Below are 18,109 nucleotides of genomic sequence, written 5' to 3'. Positions count from 1 at the left end.
CCCTCCAGATTTGAGTAAAATGCAAAAAACCAAAGAAAAAGAAAAAAATTGAGAGAAACTGCAATCACCGCGATGACAAAATTTTTATGGACTCGGATCAAGTATGATTTTCATGTATTTCAATTCACTGAATCTAAATCTGAACGTTAATTAGTCCGTTGAGCCGTCAAAGTTTGGAAAAATTGCGAAAAACCGAAAAAAATTGCATAAAATCATGAAAAACCGAAACTATCGAGATGAAAAAAAATTTTTGGATTCAGATTGAGTATGATTTTCATGTATTTTTTCCACTGAATCTAAATCTGAAGTTTTTTTGTCCCATTAACGTTTCAAAATTTAAAAAAATCTCAAAAAACCAACAAAATTGGAAATAGATCTATAGATTTTTTCTTATATTTATAACTGCAATTTTCCCAATTTTTTTGGTTTTTTCAGATTTTTTTAAATTTTGAAACGTTAATGGGATAAAAAAAAACTTCAGTTCAGATTCAGTGGATCAAAATACATGAAAATCATACTCAATCTGAGTCCAAAAAATTTTTTTCATCCCGAAAGTTTCGGTTTATCATGATTTTATGCAATTTTTTTCTGTTTTTCGCAATTCTTTCAAACTTTGACGGCTCAACGGGCTAATGAACGTTCAGATTTAGATTCAGTGAATTTAAATACATGAAAATCATACTTGATCCGAATCCACAAAAATTTTTTCATCGCCGTGATTGCAGTTTTTCTCAATTTTTTGCCTTTTTTTTTGGGTTTTTTGCATTTTACTCAAATTTGGAGGGTGACTGGGCCAAACGGACTTCAAATTTGGACTCAGCGGGTCGAATTACATGTCTGTAGGTGGGTCCGGTCAAATGTACAAATAACTTTTTTTTTTTGTGTGCCGGTGTAATCAACGACATTCACATGACAAAAATACATGCCTTATAAGAGTAATCTGCACAAGAAAGATAAACGTATGATTGATTTCGTGTGAATTATCATTGCGATATAAATACTGAAATGAGAAAGTCATGCTCATTTTATTTTTAACCAACTCTATTACCATTATTAAACCCAAATCAAAAAAAGCACGATACAGCCAGCAACGAACGCAGCTACCCAAGAAGAACATACAAAAAGTGAAGTAATTCCCCAAAGAAGGAAAAAACTTAGAAACGGAGTGACGGCAGCGATTATCCGCAACCTGAAACAGAGAAAAAGTCATATTAAACTCTTTTACAACAATCTTGAAGCAACTAATTATAATAGAAAGGAATTAGGTTCACACATAAACCATACCTCTCACGATTACCTCTTGCGTAATATTGTTACGATCAATTTCAACATTTTCCAAGATCACTCGGAGACCCTTCAAAGGGACCTTCGATAAAACTAGTTCTGTAGGTCAGATGATGAAATTTTGAAGATACGGTAAACAAGTATCGTTTTTACACACCCTACGCGGTTACACTTCGAAAATGACAGAGTAGCCCGCAGCTACTGATTCCTAATTGATTATTTACAGCCTACGTCAAACCTTCGAGTAACGTAACGAGACGAAACCTGGTTTACGCTGTCCGCAATTTTTACCTATGCATTTCACGACGCGCCCTTTCCGTCGTGTTTTGCGGTTCCCGATGGAAATACTGCCTCATCCCAATGACACATCCCTCAAGATAATCATCCCAGTTAATTAGTTTAGGGTCGAAGGGATATGCCCTTCGTTCCTCTTCGGGCAATATCGAGGCGAGCGCCGATACCTTTGCGGTATCGAAGGGCCATTCCCTTATCGTAAAGTACGCCGTGTATTTGCAGCCTCTGGCATACTTTCGCTGCAATTCATATAGCCTGCAAATGATAAACACAAATCACATTAACCATTAACTCTGGCCGTTTCAGCTGAAACAAAAATCTCCGTATTTCAGCAAAGCTCTGATCGTATTGAGTTGTAGGTTGATATGTATAACTTACGTAGGTTTCAGCCCGCGGAGTAGAAAAGTGTCCACGAATAAGGCAGGAATTATTTGGAAGACCCAGATAACAATGAAGTTCCTGAATCCGCTCAGTCTTGTTTTGGCTTCGGGGTACCAGAGCACCCTTTTGCAAGGGTGATCCTGGGCTGCCTTGACAACCGCGTTGCAGTATCTTCCCCAAGTCACGGGATTCTCAGTCCCGGAAGTGCAGTGATAAATATGCAGAGTCTCTGGATCACGGACCGCTTGAAGTGCGGAAGCCAGAATCACAGAGACGACCATATCGGCGGGAATGACATCGGTGATACCATCCGGTCGTGACGGAACTCTGGCATGTAATGATTTTCATCGAAATAATACTAGAACTTTTAATACGAAACGAGTGAAGAAAATAAAATAAAAAATAAAAACGTCCAACCGACTCAAAGTCTGCACCGTATCTGTATCATCGTGATCGTTATCCTTACGTGCGAAATATGCCCTTGTTGACTCCCGCTATAAATCCGCAGGCCCCGTTGTTCACGTTATCCACCCAGCCTCTCTTCGGTATCTTCCAAGTATTCAGGACGATGCTGGGTCTCACTATACTCAGCGCCAAATGACCACGTTCTTTTGCCAGTAGGGCTTCAGCCATTTGTTTCGTGAAAGTGTAAGTATTGGGATGACCCCCTATCAGTTCAGCGGTTTTTTGCTGCACCTCTTCAGCGGATAGATTTTTCACCTGCATCGAGGGTAAAATTTGCATAACGTTAGCCATCGGTGGACTCTTGAGCCCCTCAAGAATCGTGGAAAAATATTACTGCGAATGATTTGTTTTGCTATCTTCACGGATGACGACAGTGGCGTTGCCTTTGTTTGATATTGATATTGGACTTGATTGCGTTTCGAGTGTCTTCTGACGCAGATACATACTGGGATCACACTCTGTCCAATGAGGATGAGACCTCTGTGACTCTGTCCCGACGTTGTTAACCCTCGAGCAAACATCGAGTTAAAAAAAAACGTATGCTTCATCTTAATTACTTTCAGTGACTAAATACATCATCTCACAACCGTCCCGCCGTTACAAAAGATACGCATTAGCATTTCGTGACAACACCAATATTCATTAGCGAGTCCGTAATATGTCACATTGATGTTTACGTGATCCAAATACTACTGGCACGATATATGTTTGCAATCTTTACGCAAGCTCCACTCCACCGAAATCGGGTCTCAACAAGCCGCTTAACACGAGTATCCTGGTAATTACTTACAATTAGAAGTACGCGAAAGTATAGAACTGTCATCGATCTAACCGAAGCCAATTCTCCCTAACGTTGCTCGTTATGTTCTACCTACCATTTCCAAAAACTTTATCGGGTCGCACGGAGTCGGATATAACTTTTCTTCCACAACAGCGTGCCTGACGGTGCAGTTGGCATAGGCAGTCGAAACGTACACCATGACTTTGCAGTTGGCCATTTCTTTGGCCAGGTTCAGGACTTGCCTGGTACCCTCGAGATTAATTCTGATTGCCAAGTCCAGGCGTGCTGCAAATGAGATGAAAGCCGCCGCGTGGAAAACCAAGGTGCACTCGGACACCAGAAGTTTTCGATCAGTTTCGGAAAGTCCGAGTCCCTCTTCACCCACGTCACCTTCCATCACTTGCACCAAATCCAATCTGCTGGGCTGAACATCTGAGAACAACTGCATTCAAGAAAAAATCGTGAGGAAATTTTCACTAATATATAATAATTTATAAATAACACCGAAATCATCAATCAGGCACAAGTTCGAACTCGGTAGACGCGATCAAGAAAACGTATTTAATTTATTTCGCCCTTGAATCTGACGTATCCTGCATGTTGACGATGTTTGCCAAGGCAAGTGCCTGGGACGAGTTATCGTAGGAACCGATATTGCGATGTGGGCATTCGGTGAGTTCAGTGAACATCCCAGGATCGCTTTTACCCAACTTGCAGGTAACACTACCGTCCATTCTGTGTCAAGGCTCGATAACCTCGACAATTTAAATAAAGGCTTCTCGATATGCAGAGTTGAAAACAAGCAATAAACACGCAATTTTAATCCAACTCGAAACGATGATTAGACACATTCTCGCACGCGTTTAATAGTTTTGTAATACCGAGCAGTTTCACTTTCCGTATAAAGTTTAATTTATTCAACAACCGTTGCAATTGGACCATATTGACGTGTGCGTAATAGCAATCAGTGTTTACTCATGCAAATAACGATTCGCAAACTTCTGCGACAGGTCGTCATTACCAGGAGTTTCCACTATATAATCAAAAGTATAAAAATAAGAATTTAAAAAATTTTTTAAAAATAAATAATGATCTGTACCGAATACTGAAGAACTAATTATCTGAATTTGACAATTGCCTCAATATCACTCTTACACCGTAGAAAAAATCTCATGCAACACCTGCCAGGCAAAGTTATACGTAATCGTGAAGAAGTGCTACGTCATTATTTAGTCAGCACCTTGTTTTCGTAATAGAAAGAGACATCAATGCATATTGATCACCTAGAGGCAATTTTTTTTTTTATCTGATTACCTTTCGACAGAACTGATTCTGTGCCTTCATATAATTATTATGTAAATCTGCAACAGCTTACATACTTTTTCGAGGCTCGTTGCAAAGGTCACGTAATCCATTAACGCTGAGTATTGACATTTCTCTACGAGATTGAGCACTTTTTTTGCATCCATAATACTCCTATAGTAAATCCGTGAAAGAAATTACAAAATTTTAAGAAGGTAATCCGCATTTGTCTCGAGGAACTAACCGCTCGCCAAGTACGATTGATTTATGTGTTCTGTCGTGAGCATCGATAAGCTGCGTTTAACGGACCTTTTATATTCGCATCCGCGTGTGCCGCCGTGAGTCTTTATGGTTGAGAGCATGATTGAAGTGACAGAATTACAAGTACTTTGTCACATCGTTATCGCTTTGCGACTATGGCTGTCTCTTTACATGTAAGCGTAAGCGTTCGATTGTTAGATCAACTTCCCTAAAAGATTTATCAGTTAATGAATCAATTTGAGTTGAGCATAACTCGATCGCGTAGATATTCCACCGAGTATAATCAAAGTTCGGTAAAAGAACAATTAGCGTGGTTGGGAGAGTCATTCAACCCAATATAAATAAGGTTCGTGTACTTTCTCGAAAGAAAGAGAGACGTTGGAGTGGCGACACAGTTTTGGTACAGTGATCTGCGGTTGTCACAGTGTTGCAAAAAACTACAATGATCAAGATCGAATCGGTCGTAAAAAACGGGGTGCAACATGATCTCAAACCGGAACTGCAGTTTTGCAAAAATTTTTACTACTCAGAATATCTGCGGAAATTGGAACATTTCGTATTATTTGGTACAAAGTTGTAAATACGCATAGTGTTTCATAAAGAATTGTTAATTTTCATTAGGAATTGTATTGTCTTGTAAACTTTTTACTGAAAAAACACAAATTTTTATGAGCAGCTACGCATATTTACAATACTCTGTGAAAACAATTTTTCTGAAAAATTCTACCAAATGTTAACAATTTCTCTAATAATTCGTAGAAAATCATAGAAATCATTTTCACCAGGGTACACAGACCACGGTATCATGCATGCGACACGCGAAAGGACGGGAACTGGATGCTTTCTAATAAAAATCTAAACACGTAAATTGAATGGTGGAAAAAATTTCACCGGATGCTTCAATTGTTCAATCATATTTACGCCAATTGTACAGTGCGAGGACAGGAGCTATTGGCGCTGTTTGTCAAAGGATGTAGACTGCAGCAAGCCGTCTATACCAACGAACACGTAACATCTCTCTCAAACCAATCAAAAACCCGCATTTGAAAGTATATTTATTATACGGTACGTACATACGTCCGTATACATAATGTGCATGAAGCGACAACGAGCGAATAACGGTATAGGAGTGGAGAAAGTCGCGCGAGGTTAGCTAATTTTCGAATCAGTAATCTCATCAACATTTCTCTAATGGGAAGGCAAATTGCCGAAATCGTAGCCGACCGTTGACGGAAGAAAGAATAAAAAGTTAAAAAAATGGATTTTTCCTACCGGAGCGGTGGACCAGTTTAGCCCTGAACTGCCAGTCAGGCCTTTGCTCGAGTAGGTCAGTTGGACGAAGGCCATTGCACTGCCCTTGTACAAAAGCACCTTCTGTCTGTGTCTACTAGACGTGTAGGTTACGACGTATGTCAGGAGATAGGGTACGGAAGTGCCATTGAGCGGGATTGAAAACGGCTAAGGACGCGTAAAAACTGTAGGTATAACAGATATATTGTCTTTTGTTTCTGGAAGGTGTGTTACGTCCGAAGGCAACCTCGGATATTACATCTACGGCATAAGCGGGGGTATAATTTCAGCATGGAAAGTGTGCAGCCTTGCTGATCATGGTTACAAAGATCACCCGATATGTATCCGGTAAGATAATGTTTGGGAGGAAGATGCGACTACACGGAGAGAAAAAAGTCGTTGACTCAAAACAAAAAAGAAGAGGAAGAAAAAAATGTTTCGATCAACCGAATGCGACGATCACGGCCGGCAAAGTAAATGGTAAACGAAAAATAGGTCTGTTGAGTAAATTACTATTTAATACAAGGACGAGGATGTACAGTCGACGAAATGTTAAGTTGAACGACCTGTGTTTATAGGTATAGTCAACATGAAATTCATTTTGTTAATCTGAATATCCTACTTTTTCATCCAGCAAATGTTTGGTCAATGCACTGATCATATTCTGTTGGTTTCAAAGAATCGGAGTTAACAGAACTGAATATTCAGTTGTAAAAATCGCAGCTAAATTTAATCGCCTATTCGTGATTGTAGATAGAGATTCATTGGCCTATTTCCATGGAAATAATTTTCTTCTTGTTTCGCCTAATGGATACATTTGATTCAACAAAAGTATTTGCAGTTATTCGAATTATAATTATTCACACGGATAAACGAAAAAAAATGGTGTCTACAAGACGTAGATTTTTTTAGACTGAGAAACTTAGTTTGTTTCTTCCAATCGTCAAAAGTTCCTGACGGAAGGCTCATTTAGTTCATTCAATCACATGCTGAGAAAAATTTCATTTGTCATAGTAACTAGAAAAATTCACTAAAACAGGTATCGTTAGAAAAACTGTTCGAATATCGTCTGAATTACGAAAAACGAGGTACGCGTAACCATTTTGCGCTAATGTCGATCCTTTTTTTGGTAATTCTAACGCAAAATCAGTTTGTGAGGTTTACTCTGCTCTTTGAGTTAAATAAGGTCTTAACATCAATTTATTGTTGCACAAGCATTAAGCTTTCGCAACAGTCACAAGAAAATATAGTAGCATTAATCATAATGAGAAAGAATAGTAACGGATACTAGATTTTCTGATAACAGCTACATAACTAATTTTCATTTTCTACCTAGAACTATATTTTTCAATTGTGGTAAAAAATGAAAATAGTTGAGGACTAAGCGGTAACCGGAACTAAAAATTTCTCTCAGTGCACGTATTCAACAATGTATATAAATTCGAACGGAAAGGATAAAAATCATTTAGTTTGACGAAATCAGTTTCTTTACTAAATCACGCGCAGGGGTTGATTCGAGAGGGTAAAATTTGACTCCGCGAAATACCCAATTCTTTGACGACAAAAAAATATTTAGTCGAAGCAATTGCACGCATTCGATCGCAAGTATCCCTTTCTTCGACCGGATCGTTGAATCGACGCAACAAAACATTGTTTGAAACTGTCAAGTTCTCAATCAAATCAACCGCATAGTTCTCAAGTAACTCGTCCGGTTGATTTGACTTGACAGAATTTGTTACGTCAACTACGTTACATTACTTACGCAACAATATTTTCACCGACTAAATCGACTCGGTTGATTCAACGACTTTTTTCTCTCCGCGTCGGCAGACGGAGCCGTGCGGCCGTGGCCATGACTTTTACGCTTCCCGGAGATGTTGTGGGCACTTGCGAAACCTCCGCACTATACCTACGACGAGTTCGGCTACGAGGTGCGTCCATGCACGTGGGCGAATGCGTGGGTGGAGAAAAACTTACCTGCGATGAAAAAATGTCCTTGACACGATCCCGAGGGTCGGTTCCACGCCGACTCCTCACCAGGAGGCAGACCCTCCTCGGCGGCGATGCGGCGGTCAGGATACGCTCCAGCAAAACGCCGCCAACGAACCCGGTCGCACCGGTCAAAAATATCGTACTATCGGATACGAGCTCCTTCAGCGAAGCCGGATGTCTCATGTTGGCGGTGCACTGTCTTCTAGGTGATACACAAGAAGCTTCGAGCCTTGGCACTTACTAGCGCATAACTTGCTCTCGTAACGCGGTCTTTGAAAGTGATTCTCTCTTTCTTACCGCCTATCGCTCACCGCGACATTGTGACACGTTTCCAAATGCATCGCCGTCAGCAAATTCCGATGCACGTACGGCAACGGCTCTGACGATTTCGACGCGTTAAGGCCCCAAACTTGCCAAATTGGCACTGAATTTCTCGTCATCTGATATCCACCAATCCGCACGCAACACCGGCGTATGTATGTTTCCCCGAGGCAGGTAACTGTATCTATCTCTCACTCTTCCCCTCTGACTTTCGGCTCTCTGACCCAAGGAAATGGTGCCTCCGAGTCCACCAACGGGTTTCACGCTCTCCCTCGCTTGCCTCTATGAATAGGCCTAGGCAGCTGCGTACACGGATACAAACTAGCGTCGACTCCTAGCAACGCTCCGCAAATTTCAAAGATTTACCTAGTTTCCAAGAGGCGAGGAAATAACTCTCGAAATCATTATTTGCACCGTGCCAACAACAGCACGGAGCAATTTTACGATATTACGAATACCAAAGTCATCGTCTTACTGACGCGTTCCGTTTACCATCCGCACACACGTATATATACATATATATATACGTATATACGTGTGACCCCTTTTTCCCGGATCCTTTAATTGCGCTGGCAATTTAGGCCACGTAATTCTCGCATCAGCAGACTTAAAACGCGTGGTAATACAGCTAGGACATTCACACCGCAGATTAAAATTGAGAACCTGGTTCTGCACCATTCTGGATAATTGTACTTATACAACTCGGTGTGACTCCAGCTGCCGTGAAATTTACTCGGAAGTTCATACGTACTATAATTTACTTTTTCTTCATATTTTTACTATCGAGTAACGAAATTGACGGATCAAAAGCGAACAACCGGATGTTGCTCAAGTACACCTCACCACGATATTTGTCTCGCCTGATTATAAACAAGCTACGTCAACCTTCGATCAACTTTCACTTGGAATCGACCGATTCGAAGACGGTCGGTGGTATCGTTGGAGAAAAAAAATTTCTTCAACCGCTTAAGACGAAAGTAATTGAAGGGTGGTGGCACGGTAAAAAGCCAAGTAAGGTTCATCGTTATACGTGCCGTGATATTACAAGCTTATGTTTATTATAGAGTAAAAATTAAAACCATTCGGTCCCAAATCCCGTCGACTCCCGCAAGTCCCCACAAGACGCAGGTAAATTCTGACTCATGAAGGTCCCGTTATCGCGAAACTTCCAATGGCGACTTTACCGAGGAAAGTAGCTTTGTCTGTGACAATGTTGCAATTTATAGACAAATATAACGTTATCAACGCTTTCACTTGCAATCAAAGCTGTTTCGAATCGAAAAATTTCAAGAACCAGCTGCGGACAGAACAGTCCGTGACAATTTTACTGGGAACTGAGGAGGTGCGCAGCATTGACCGACAAACATTGGCTCATCTTATCGTCTGTTTGAGTACTGGTGACGTTTTCGTTCCGGTGAACTTTGGAAGGTGTCGGAAAATTTTCGTAAAGCTGTAGAATAATAACAACTTATACGGATTCGAAACGGCGCAACTAAGTCCGGCAACTTGTAATACCGAAAGCGAAGCGATTTCCAGCAACAAATTAAGGCAAGCGCCCTACAGTCCTGATGAAACATTAAACTGAATGTTACTATCGTCGGCTCTCTTTTCTTCCATGACGGTAATAGAAGGCGGGCACGAGCATCGCGGGATACGATTTACACCATAGAACCCGAGGCTATGAGGTGTCTGACAGTCTCTCCTCTATAGAAGGCTAGTGAACCGGTCGCGAGACTTTCGCCTATTGACTACAAGAGCGTGGCGATGTGTGCAATATAATGAAAATATGTTGTATTAACGTATCCTGAGCGACGCGCACGCATACCTATCTATGTAGGTACGTAATACGTGTAACGTTATACAATATAGCCGGGTATAAAGAGTTCAATATTCAGTTAAACGACGTGCAAATTTTTCATGCTTCAACAACTCGACAATGATACCTAAATCACGAAGGCCAGCCGTTGCTAGAGAATCCCTTCGGGCGGAATCGACGCCATTGCGGCTTAACGAGCAGCAATAACGATGTTATTGAAAGCTTGTGATTAATATGCACTCGTCGGATTTCGAGGCTTTTTTTCAATGCCAAAATTAGACGGGGCACTGGAACACGATGAACTTGAGAATTTTCAATGTTATCATCATCATTTATTTCGAAGTGAGATCTCGGTGAGCGGAAGGAACTTGGTACTTTTCTTTCTTTTTTTTTTTGTCGCCATTCTTGACCGCTATTAAATGGTAAAGGAGTGTCGACATGGTATTATTGACGAATGTTGATTACTAAAAAATCTCGTCACTCGCAAGAACGAAGGTCAAAACGCAAATAATTCGTAAAATCAACATTTGAATCAGAATTAGCACACTTGCAATTAATTAGCACGGTGCAGTAATTGATTCTAAGAAAATTTCTGTTCAGTTTATTTCGGTTAGTGAATAAATTGTCATTAACACGATTACAGTGCAGCTTGCGCAGCGAATTACTTACGTAACGCGTGTTTTGTAATTGTAGCAAATTTATAATAACAGTACGTTACTTGCAAATCGAATGTGCTTGCTGTAGCGATAATACGTACATTATACGTGAACATAATACAACGAGTGAAATGATTATTCGACCTGTTGCAAAACTTGTGTAAAATAATCGTATGACTTTACAGATTCAATGCAGATAATTGAATGTAAAATATTACATGTTTGTACTGAAAAGGGAAATGTATAACATTATAAACGAGAGGAATAATAAATTTTTCGAAATCTGCGCGTACGTTATTGCTTGGCACTTTATTTGTTTTCATAACGAAATATTATATCAATAGAAAGTGTGATGTATAAAATTGCGTAAGAAATTTTCTTCGGTTGCGTAACTGCAGCCTAGCGCGTGTATGAAGTTTTATAAAATATACCTCATCCAATCCGGTTACGGCAAAGAAAAACAGCACGACAGTCGGCATGATTATGGGCGATGACCGAACCGCGGAAAAGGATCGCACCAGCTGATATGATATTTAACAAATTACGAAAACAATAATTTATACTCCGAGTTAACGTTCCTCTCTTTCACTTCCCTTTCTTTCCTTTATCTAATCGCTTTTTACACGTATCACACACTGACTTTTGTACGCATACATTTCGAAACGATATTCAACAAATACGCGATGAATACATAAATTCTCTGTACACGTCGAATGGTATATTTTCACTATACTTAGAACACGATGTTTTCGCCCTCTCGTCCATAGCATTGAAAATAAATTAATTAACGAAAGAATCAAACAAACCGAATACGAAAGACCTTCTTCAACTCAGAACCTAATACGATACAAACGAAACCAAGTGGCGGTCGTCTTCTACATTTAAGGCAGTAGTCAGACTCTCCCGCACGCCGAAATTGGTCAAATGGTTTCAATTTACGCAAAATTTGTGACAAACGTCCCAAATGCATTCAAATTTCAATAACGCGCAAGAATATTGTAGAATAAATATTAGAGTGAAACGACAGAAAAATGCTTACCCCGAAAAGTAATAAATAATGAAAGCAAGTGAATTTACTTTTCGGTGTTTCCTGCGTGACAATCGAAGTTCCATCACCTAATTACATTCCGTGTGTATAAAAAGTAGGTAAATCTTGTTTCGAAGGACTCGCAGAGACTCACATGCTAGAAAAAGTACATCACGCCAAACCTTTGGCAACCTTATATTATATACACGCAACACGATTATTGTAGACGATGAGATATATGTAGATTTCATTCGGTGACCGTTACGTCACCTGACTACTTTCTTAATCAAAACCAATACATAAAGTCGGTTAAAACGGAAGTGAGCGTGTGATGTACGAAATTTCGTCATCACCATCATCGCGGCTGCAGCAACGAACTAAAAGGATACGATGAATTTTGAAAACAATTTTTGATTAATTGATCGATAGAATGGAATTGTACCAAATCACGATTCAGGCACATACGTGTTTTTCGCGCACTCGTGCGGTCATTTATCATACTAATTACAGTCGATTGCCGCGTCGACTTATTATAGACAGAAGGAAGCATTAGTCACATAACGCGTAGAAGGTGGTTCGACGATTAACACTGCACTCATTCAAGTAGAAAGACGTTCATTCGTCCAGGATTTTAAATTATAGCCAGAATATAAATATATACTGCAAGTTGACGAACGTACTTACAATTAAACAAGGCCTTTTACGCCTCGAGAACCATAGCCGAAAGAGCAATAATTATAAAATGATCGGACCACCGTATTAAATAACTCTATTGATCTCGAATGCAGGATTACGCTTTCGCGACTGTGCCATTGGGTAAAAACGGCAAATTAACCTGTAGCTATACATACTGGCTACCACCACATCAATTTTCGAACACATCTCTGCATTTGTACAGCAATATAATTTACTCGAGCAAGAATTTTATAGCGAAATAAAATTCACGATTATTCTCGTGAATTTGAATTACCATTATATAAAAATACAATCGCACAGTATCATTAGTCCTTGTATATTAGGGGCCATTCAAGTGTTAGCTAAGGCATTTATTACAAATCCCCCCCCCCCGCCCCCTTAGTGATAACGATTAGTAACGTTTTCTTGTTTATTAATTATTAATACACATTAACATGTTCAGTAAAACATGAATCCACTATTTATTGCGCATTAAATATGTTATACATGGTTTTTTTTCTTAAATACATGCAATAAGCATTACATTTGCTAAGATGTTATTACTGAGCGATTCATGCATTATTAACACTGTTTTTTAAAGAAAATTTTTTACTATTTTCAAGGCGTGTTGGCTTTGAGCACGCAGTTAGAATTTTCCATGTCAGCTAACGCTTGTCTGGAAAGCCTATTGCTATAAGGTAACATTTGATAACGTTTCGCTGAATGGCCTTCCCCTGTTTTAGCGTTATCTAATACTTGAATGGCCCCTAATAATCTGCAAACCCCGGCAAAAAAATAATTGGTTATCAAAAATAGTATGTCGCTAATTTTTCAATTGTTTTTCCAAGCCATTTATCGACGACAAAACAGAGAATTGAACGATGGTAATGTCTGAAAAACTTGCAAGCTTGATGCAACTGTCAAATTATGCATTTATAACAAATTCGGGAAGAAATAATGGAGCAGAGGTATAAAACGTCCCAACGCAATTTGTTGTGCCCATAAAATTGCCAATAAATCTTCGTCTTATATTACACGTTGAATGACGAGAAATTATAGCAAATAAATGTAAAAAATATATTGTGAGCCCGAATAGTCGTTGACATCCATGAGGCTGCGCGCACCCAGAGCGAAATGGTCGAAATGTGTTATGGAAATCTTTCGACTGCGTAAAAACAAGTTTGAATGCTGCGATGCAAATGTCGATTTAAGAGGCATTCATGGGTGTCAAGTTGAGTATATAAATCCATTACAAGGTTATTTTTTTAAATGAAAAACCCGCACGTCAGAGCCCAGTAATCAGTTGAGATGTCATCAGGTCTCGATTAAGCATATAGTTCTCAGTTGGCGATTAGGCAAATTATTCGCAGCTGCATTCCGTGTGCATACAAGGGGACCTTGCGGTCTAGAATTTTCAAACAATCGATTTTTTTTTTCAATATTTCGAAAGTATTGTATCTTAAGAATATACTGTGAAAATGTGGTAATGATATTCACAGTATTTCAAGTTTTACAGCCCATTGAAGGTCGGCGCGAAAGTAAGTAGAAGGGTCGGTCCGCTCAGTAAATGGTTCCATTGTTCGTAGAAAAGCAGCTACTACCTGAGTTGTAGTGAAAATATGAGAGAAGAGTATGAGAAGACTGATGGGATATTGTATGGTGCTGGAATTGCAGATTAATGTAAGTACACGTTTAAATCAAATTTTTTTGAGAAAATACTTATTTTAAATTTTAAACGCGTTTATCTCGAAACTACTTTTTTCTGTCTTATGTTGATCAATTAAAAAAAGCTACTCGACCGATTCATCTCAAATTAAAATACGTTATTAAGTACACTGGCAGCTATCGCAGGGACTAAAACGAAAATTTTACATTAAATATTTATAATTTTCTTATAAGCAAAACATTGTTAAAATCAGGCTGTTTTCCGACTTCTAATTTTGACAATACACCATTTTGCCATTTTTTTTTTTCCATTTTAGTTCCAGCGATAGATATACTCATAATAATTAACGGTCATTTTTAATTTTTTGATTTCAGATAAGTGGAGAACCAAATCGATTAACAGCAGCAAGGTCAACTTTTTTCGAAGGGACGACTTCAGCACCATTTTTAACATAATAAAAATTTTTTTTTTTTTTCAATTTCCAATTTCGTAAAATTTATAAGTAATAAAACATACCTATAAAATTTAAATAACACTGTTCATTTCTTACATTAAAAAAAAAAAATTTGGAAAAGCAGTCAAACTTTCACCCGCTAGACCGCAAGGTCCCCTTAACTACACCCGACAAACGTGCATTCAGGATTGCATTCTCTAGAATAATAATTAGAAGTCCAAGGCTGCGACGATACTTTGTGTTACAAAAGTGCGTAGTAAAAAATTGAATTTTCTTATAATGTACAGTTGCGGAATCATGGCGAATTTAAATAAAAAAGGTTTTAGATTGTAGAAATGTTCTTGCGGATGGCTGGATGGTTACAGATATTTATGTATATGTATACCGGAAGTTTTCGGTGGAGGGTACCGGCACGAACTACAATATTTCGCCCGGCATTGCCAACCTATCAGACGAATATTTCTTTTAATGGCGCCAAAACAATTCTTTAGATTTTCTATTTAGATCGCACCACAATAATTCTTCATATTTCTCATTTTCAAGAGTCATGTTCGACGGTATTGAAACTCAATAAATACGGGAACACATAATATACTTATTTTGTTCGCTTTATAACAAGGACAATTTTCCTAGCAATACATAATGATAATCATCGAACGAAGTAACAGAGAAAGATTTATATCCTGCAATCTGAATTGTAAGTATAAAGATATCAGGAACTTTTAGGTACTTGTATAACATGTTTTTATTTTTAATATTTAGGACCACCAACTTGTCAAATAACTGCGTTTGAAAATTGAAGAAACTATCTGATTGGTGCATATTTGTTCAGTAATTCTCAGGAACCTCACAACTGGTTGATTTTTAATCTGTTGTTCCGATTTCACAGATCATACTTAGAGATTTCACAGTCTTGAGATTTCTTCACAGATCTTCAGATTTTCTTTACATTCCGGCCCAACCGACAATATTTCTTAATAAGAAAACAACTTTTCTTTTTTGTTCAAATCGACTCTAGATCTAAAGAAATTGCCTCAGGGTTGGCAACGCTGGATTCGCCGGCAGACAGGCAACCGAAGTTACATCTCACACCCAGCAAGTACCCAAGATGTAACAACGGTTGTCTATTTTCCGGCGAAACGTCGTTCGCGTCGGGACCTTTCACAGAAAACTCCCTACATGATGTAGTTCGATGACGGGCAGCAGCTCGTGGATTTTCATGGGAAAACGTCCTGCCGCTGGATGACAACTGCTCCGTAGTTTCGCCCAAGTTGGCAAGCTCCGCCGCTACGTACCTACTATTAGATAGTACTCGAGTTTCGCAAAAATCGAATGGATACCGCGTGGAGAGGAGGGTGCCAGGAGGTGACTCGAAGCGGAAGGTTGCCTAAGCGTGTCGTGTGTTATGTTAAGTATGGCAGACGGCACCGCATTGATTGGAAAATTTTATGACGGGATTGAGGACCTCGGCTGTGCGTTGGATTTTGCTCCTGCGTGCAAAAAGATGCCATGATTACGTAATGCCACGCTGCTATATCGCAGGGTAAACAGAGTAAGTACGATACTAATGAAAGAATATCCGCAAGGCAATTAGCGAACCTGCGGAGTACAAATGCTGCCGTGTATTACTCGCACGAAAAATTTTATCCCACGACAGCATCCAATAATACTTCACAAGGACAATTCCACGACGTGTTATTATGACGCGGTCGGAAAAATTTCTATACGGTGACGATGGTCAGGTGACACAAGCTCAATACCCTGGCAAATATTTGTCACGATATATTAAAAGGTGCAATTTTGCGCACCGGACAATTCACAGAAACATAAATTTACACTTATAATTCGACTAACTTAGATGCGGTGCTGGGTTACTCCGGAAATAAATTATCTCTTTTTGGATGGTGAAATGCGTTATATATTTATAGTTTCAGGCTGTAACTGTTTTGTTAAAAGCTTTGTAATTATTGATGAGCTCTAAGTAGCGAATCGCAGACGTCATTGCGAATAACGCGTCTCGTTATTATATTACATTTATGCGCGCGTAGACGATAGTTCACCTGTGATTAGAGCAAGCTACTTGCATGCTTTTGTTTGCTCTTACCTATTTGTTTGTTGAAATATTACGCTCGCATATAATGACCCAATGCGTACATATGCAGGGTGATTCGGTATGCGGGGACCATCGGACACTCACGGATTTCTTACAAAAAAATAAGACTAATATTACACTTGACAATTTTTTTTGAAAGCAATGGCTTTCGACTTAGAGGCGATTGAAGTTCACCGATCAGGCCGCAGATGGGAGATCGTCGGCTGGGCGAGAGGATATCGTTTTTACAAGTTCGTTTCTACAAATTCTTTTCTACAAGAAATTAGATTTTTTAAATAGATTTCAACAGATTCGCTTTATTAGACTGATCAAGCCAGCGTCTGCCTTATTTTTCTGAATCTTTGATGGCAACTTTGCCCGAACAATCCGCGCCCTCCAGTCGTAATCAAGGTATATTTCCGTATACCTAATTCCAAAAAAGATTTCTTATCCGACGCTATTATAGCTGTGAAACGACCCTAAAAAAGGAGGTGTGATAGTGCAATTAAGGAGCAAGAGATTACGACTAACAATAAACGTAATCAACTTGCACATGGATATGTGCATAAAAATCGCAGTTTCCTAGTTATCCAGTTTTTCGACTGGTTCGAAACTCGGGAATCTTAACCCATTTTTTCATTCCTCTGCAATTCGAATTTCCGAAAAGTTAAGATTGCACATTAAAATAAAAGGGGTTCTAGTTTGATTTCCAAATATGAACGCGAGGCGGAAGGTAGTAACGTTGATGTATCGATACGTTAAATCAAAAATTATTATTTTGCATCATTAGAATACCCGAAGAAGTTGAATTTACAAAATCCGAGTTCGTCAATGCTGTATCAACAGTTTACTCAACTAACCCTAAAGTTGCAAAATAACGACTTTTTCGAATGATGCGTCGTTACAATAACGTTACAAACTTCAGCCTGATATATGAACATTGTTTCAGGGAGTTGAAAAAATTGCGGTGTATTACTTGGTGCGAGGAACGGTCGAACGCCTCGTCTAAATGCGTAACATAGTTCGAGGGCAAGGAATACGGAGATAGCTAGAAAAGCGTCGCGTTTGTCAGAGTAGTGATCCTCCTTACGCAAGTACTGTACACAGCGTACCAAAGTACATTCGGCTCAATCACGAATGCAGTAGGTAATATTTATACATATACACTGTTGGGTAATGTTTGAAATGGTTTCATTTAAAATAAACATTAAAAATGTAAATGACATTTTGCATTTAACATTTTAAATGTTCTCAAAGTAACCACTGCCGGGTAATATTTTAAATGGTTTCATCTAAAACAGGCATTAAAAATGTAAATGGCATTTTGCATTCAACATTTGAAATGTTCTCAA

The 18,109-nt window shown here is 39.0% G+C and overlaps 1 protein-coding gene across 3 annotated transcripts in view; it reads right to left on the bottom strand.

Moving 5' to 3' along the window:
* The window catches only part of LOC124303603 (putative fatty acyl-CoA reductase CG5065), a 41,855-nt gene that overhangs the window by 804 nt on the left and 22,942 nt on the right, over positions 1 to 18,109 (bottom strand). The window contains exons 1-6 of one of the 3 annotated variants that reach the window (XM_046761021.1): positions 8,036 to 8,608; positions 3,300 to 3,647; positions 2,426 to 2,679; positions 1,957 to 2,286; positions 1,576 to 1,833; positions 1,049 to 1,189 (exon numbers count right to left, since the gene is read on the bottom strand). In XM_046761021.1, coding sequence (XP_046616977.1) covers positions 1,054 to 1,189; positions 1,576 to 1,833; positions 1,957 to 2,286; positions 2,426 to 2,679; positions 3,300 to 3,647; positions 8,036 to 8,233 — 1,524 coding nt within the window. In that variant the 5' untranslated portion in view covers positions 8,234 to 8,608 and the 3' untranslated portion in view covers positions 1,049 to 1,053. Of the gene's footprint in view, positions 1 to 983; positions 1,190 to 1,575; positions 1,834 to 1,956; positions 2,287 to 2,425; positions 2,680 to 3,299; positions 3,648 to 8,035; positions 8,609 to 18,109 lie in introns of those variants that run through there. The other 2 variants (XM_046761020.1, XM_046761022.1) reach the window with 2 other exon arrangements.

Source organism: Neodiprion virginianus, chromosome 4, assembly GCF_021901495.1.
Source record: "Neodiprion virginianus isolate iyNeoVirg1 chromosome 4, iyNeoVirg1.1, whole genome shotgun sequence".
Taxonomy (NCBI): domain Eukaryota; kingdom Metazoa; phylum Arthropoda; class Insecta; order Hymenoptera; family Diprionidae; genus Neodiprion; species Neodiprion virginianus.
This window is presented reverse-complemented; position numbering and strand designations above follow the sequence as displayed.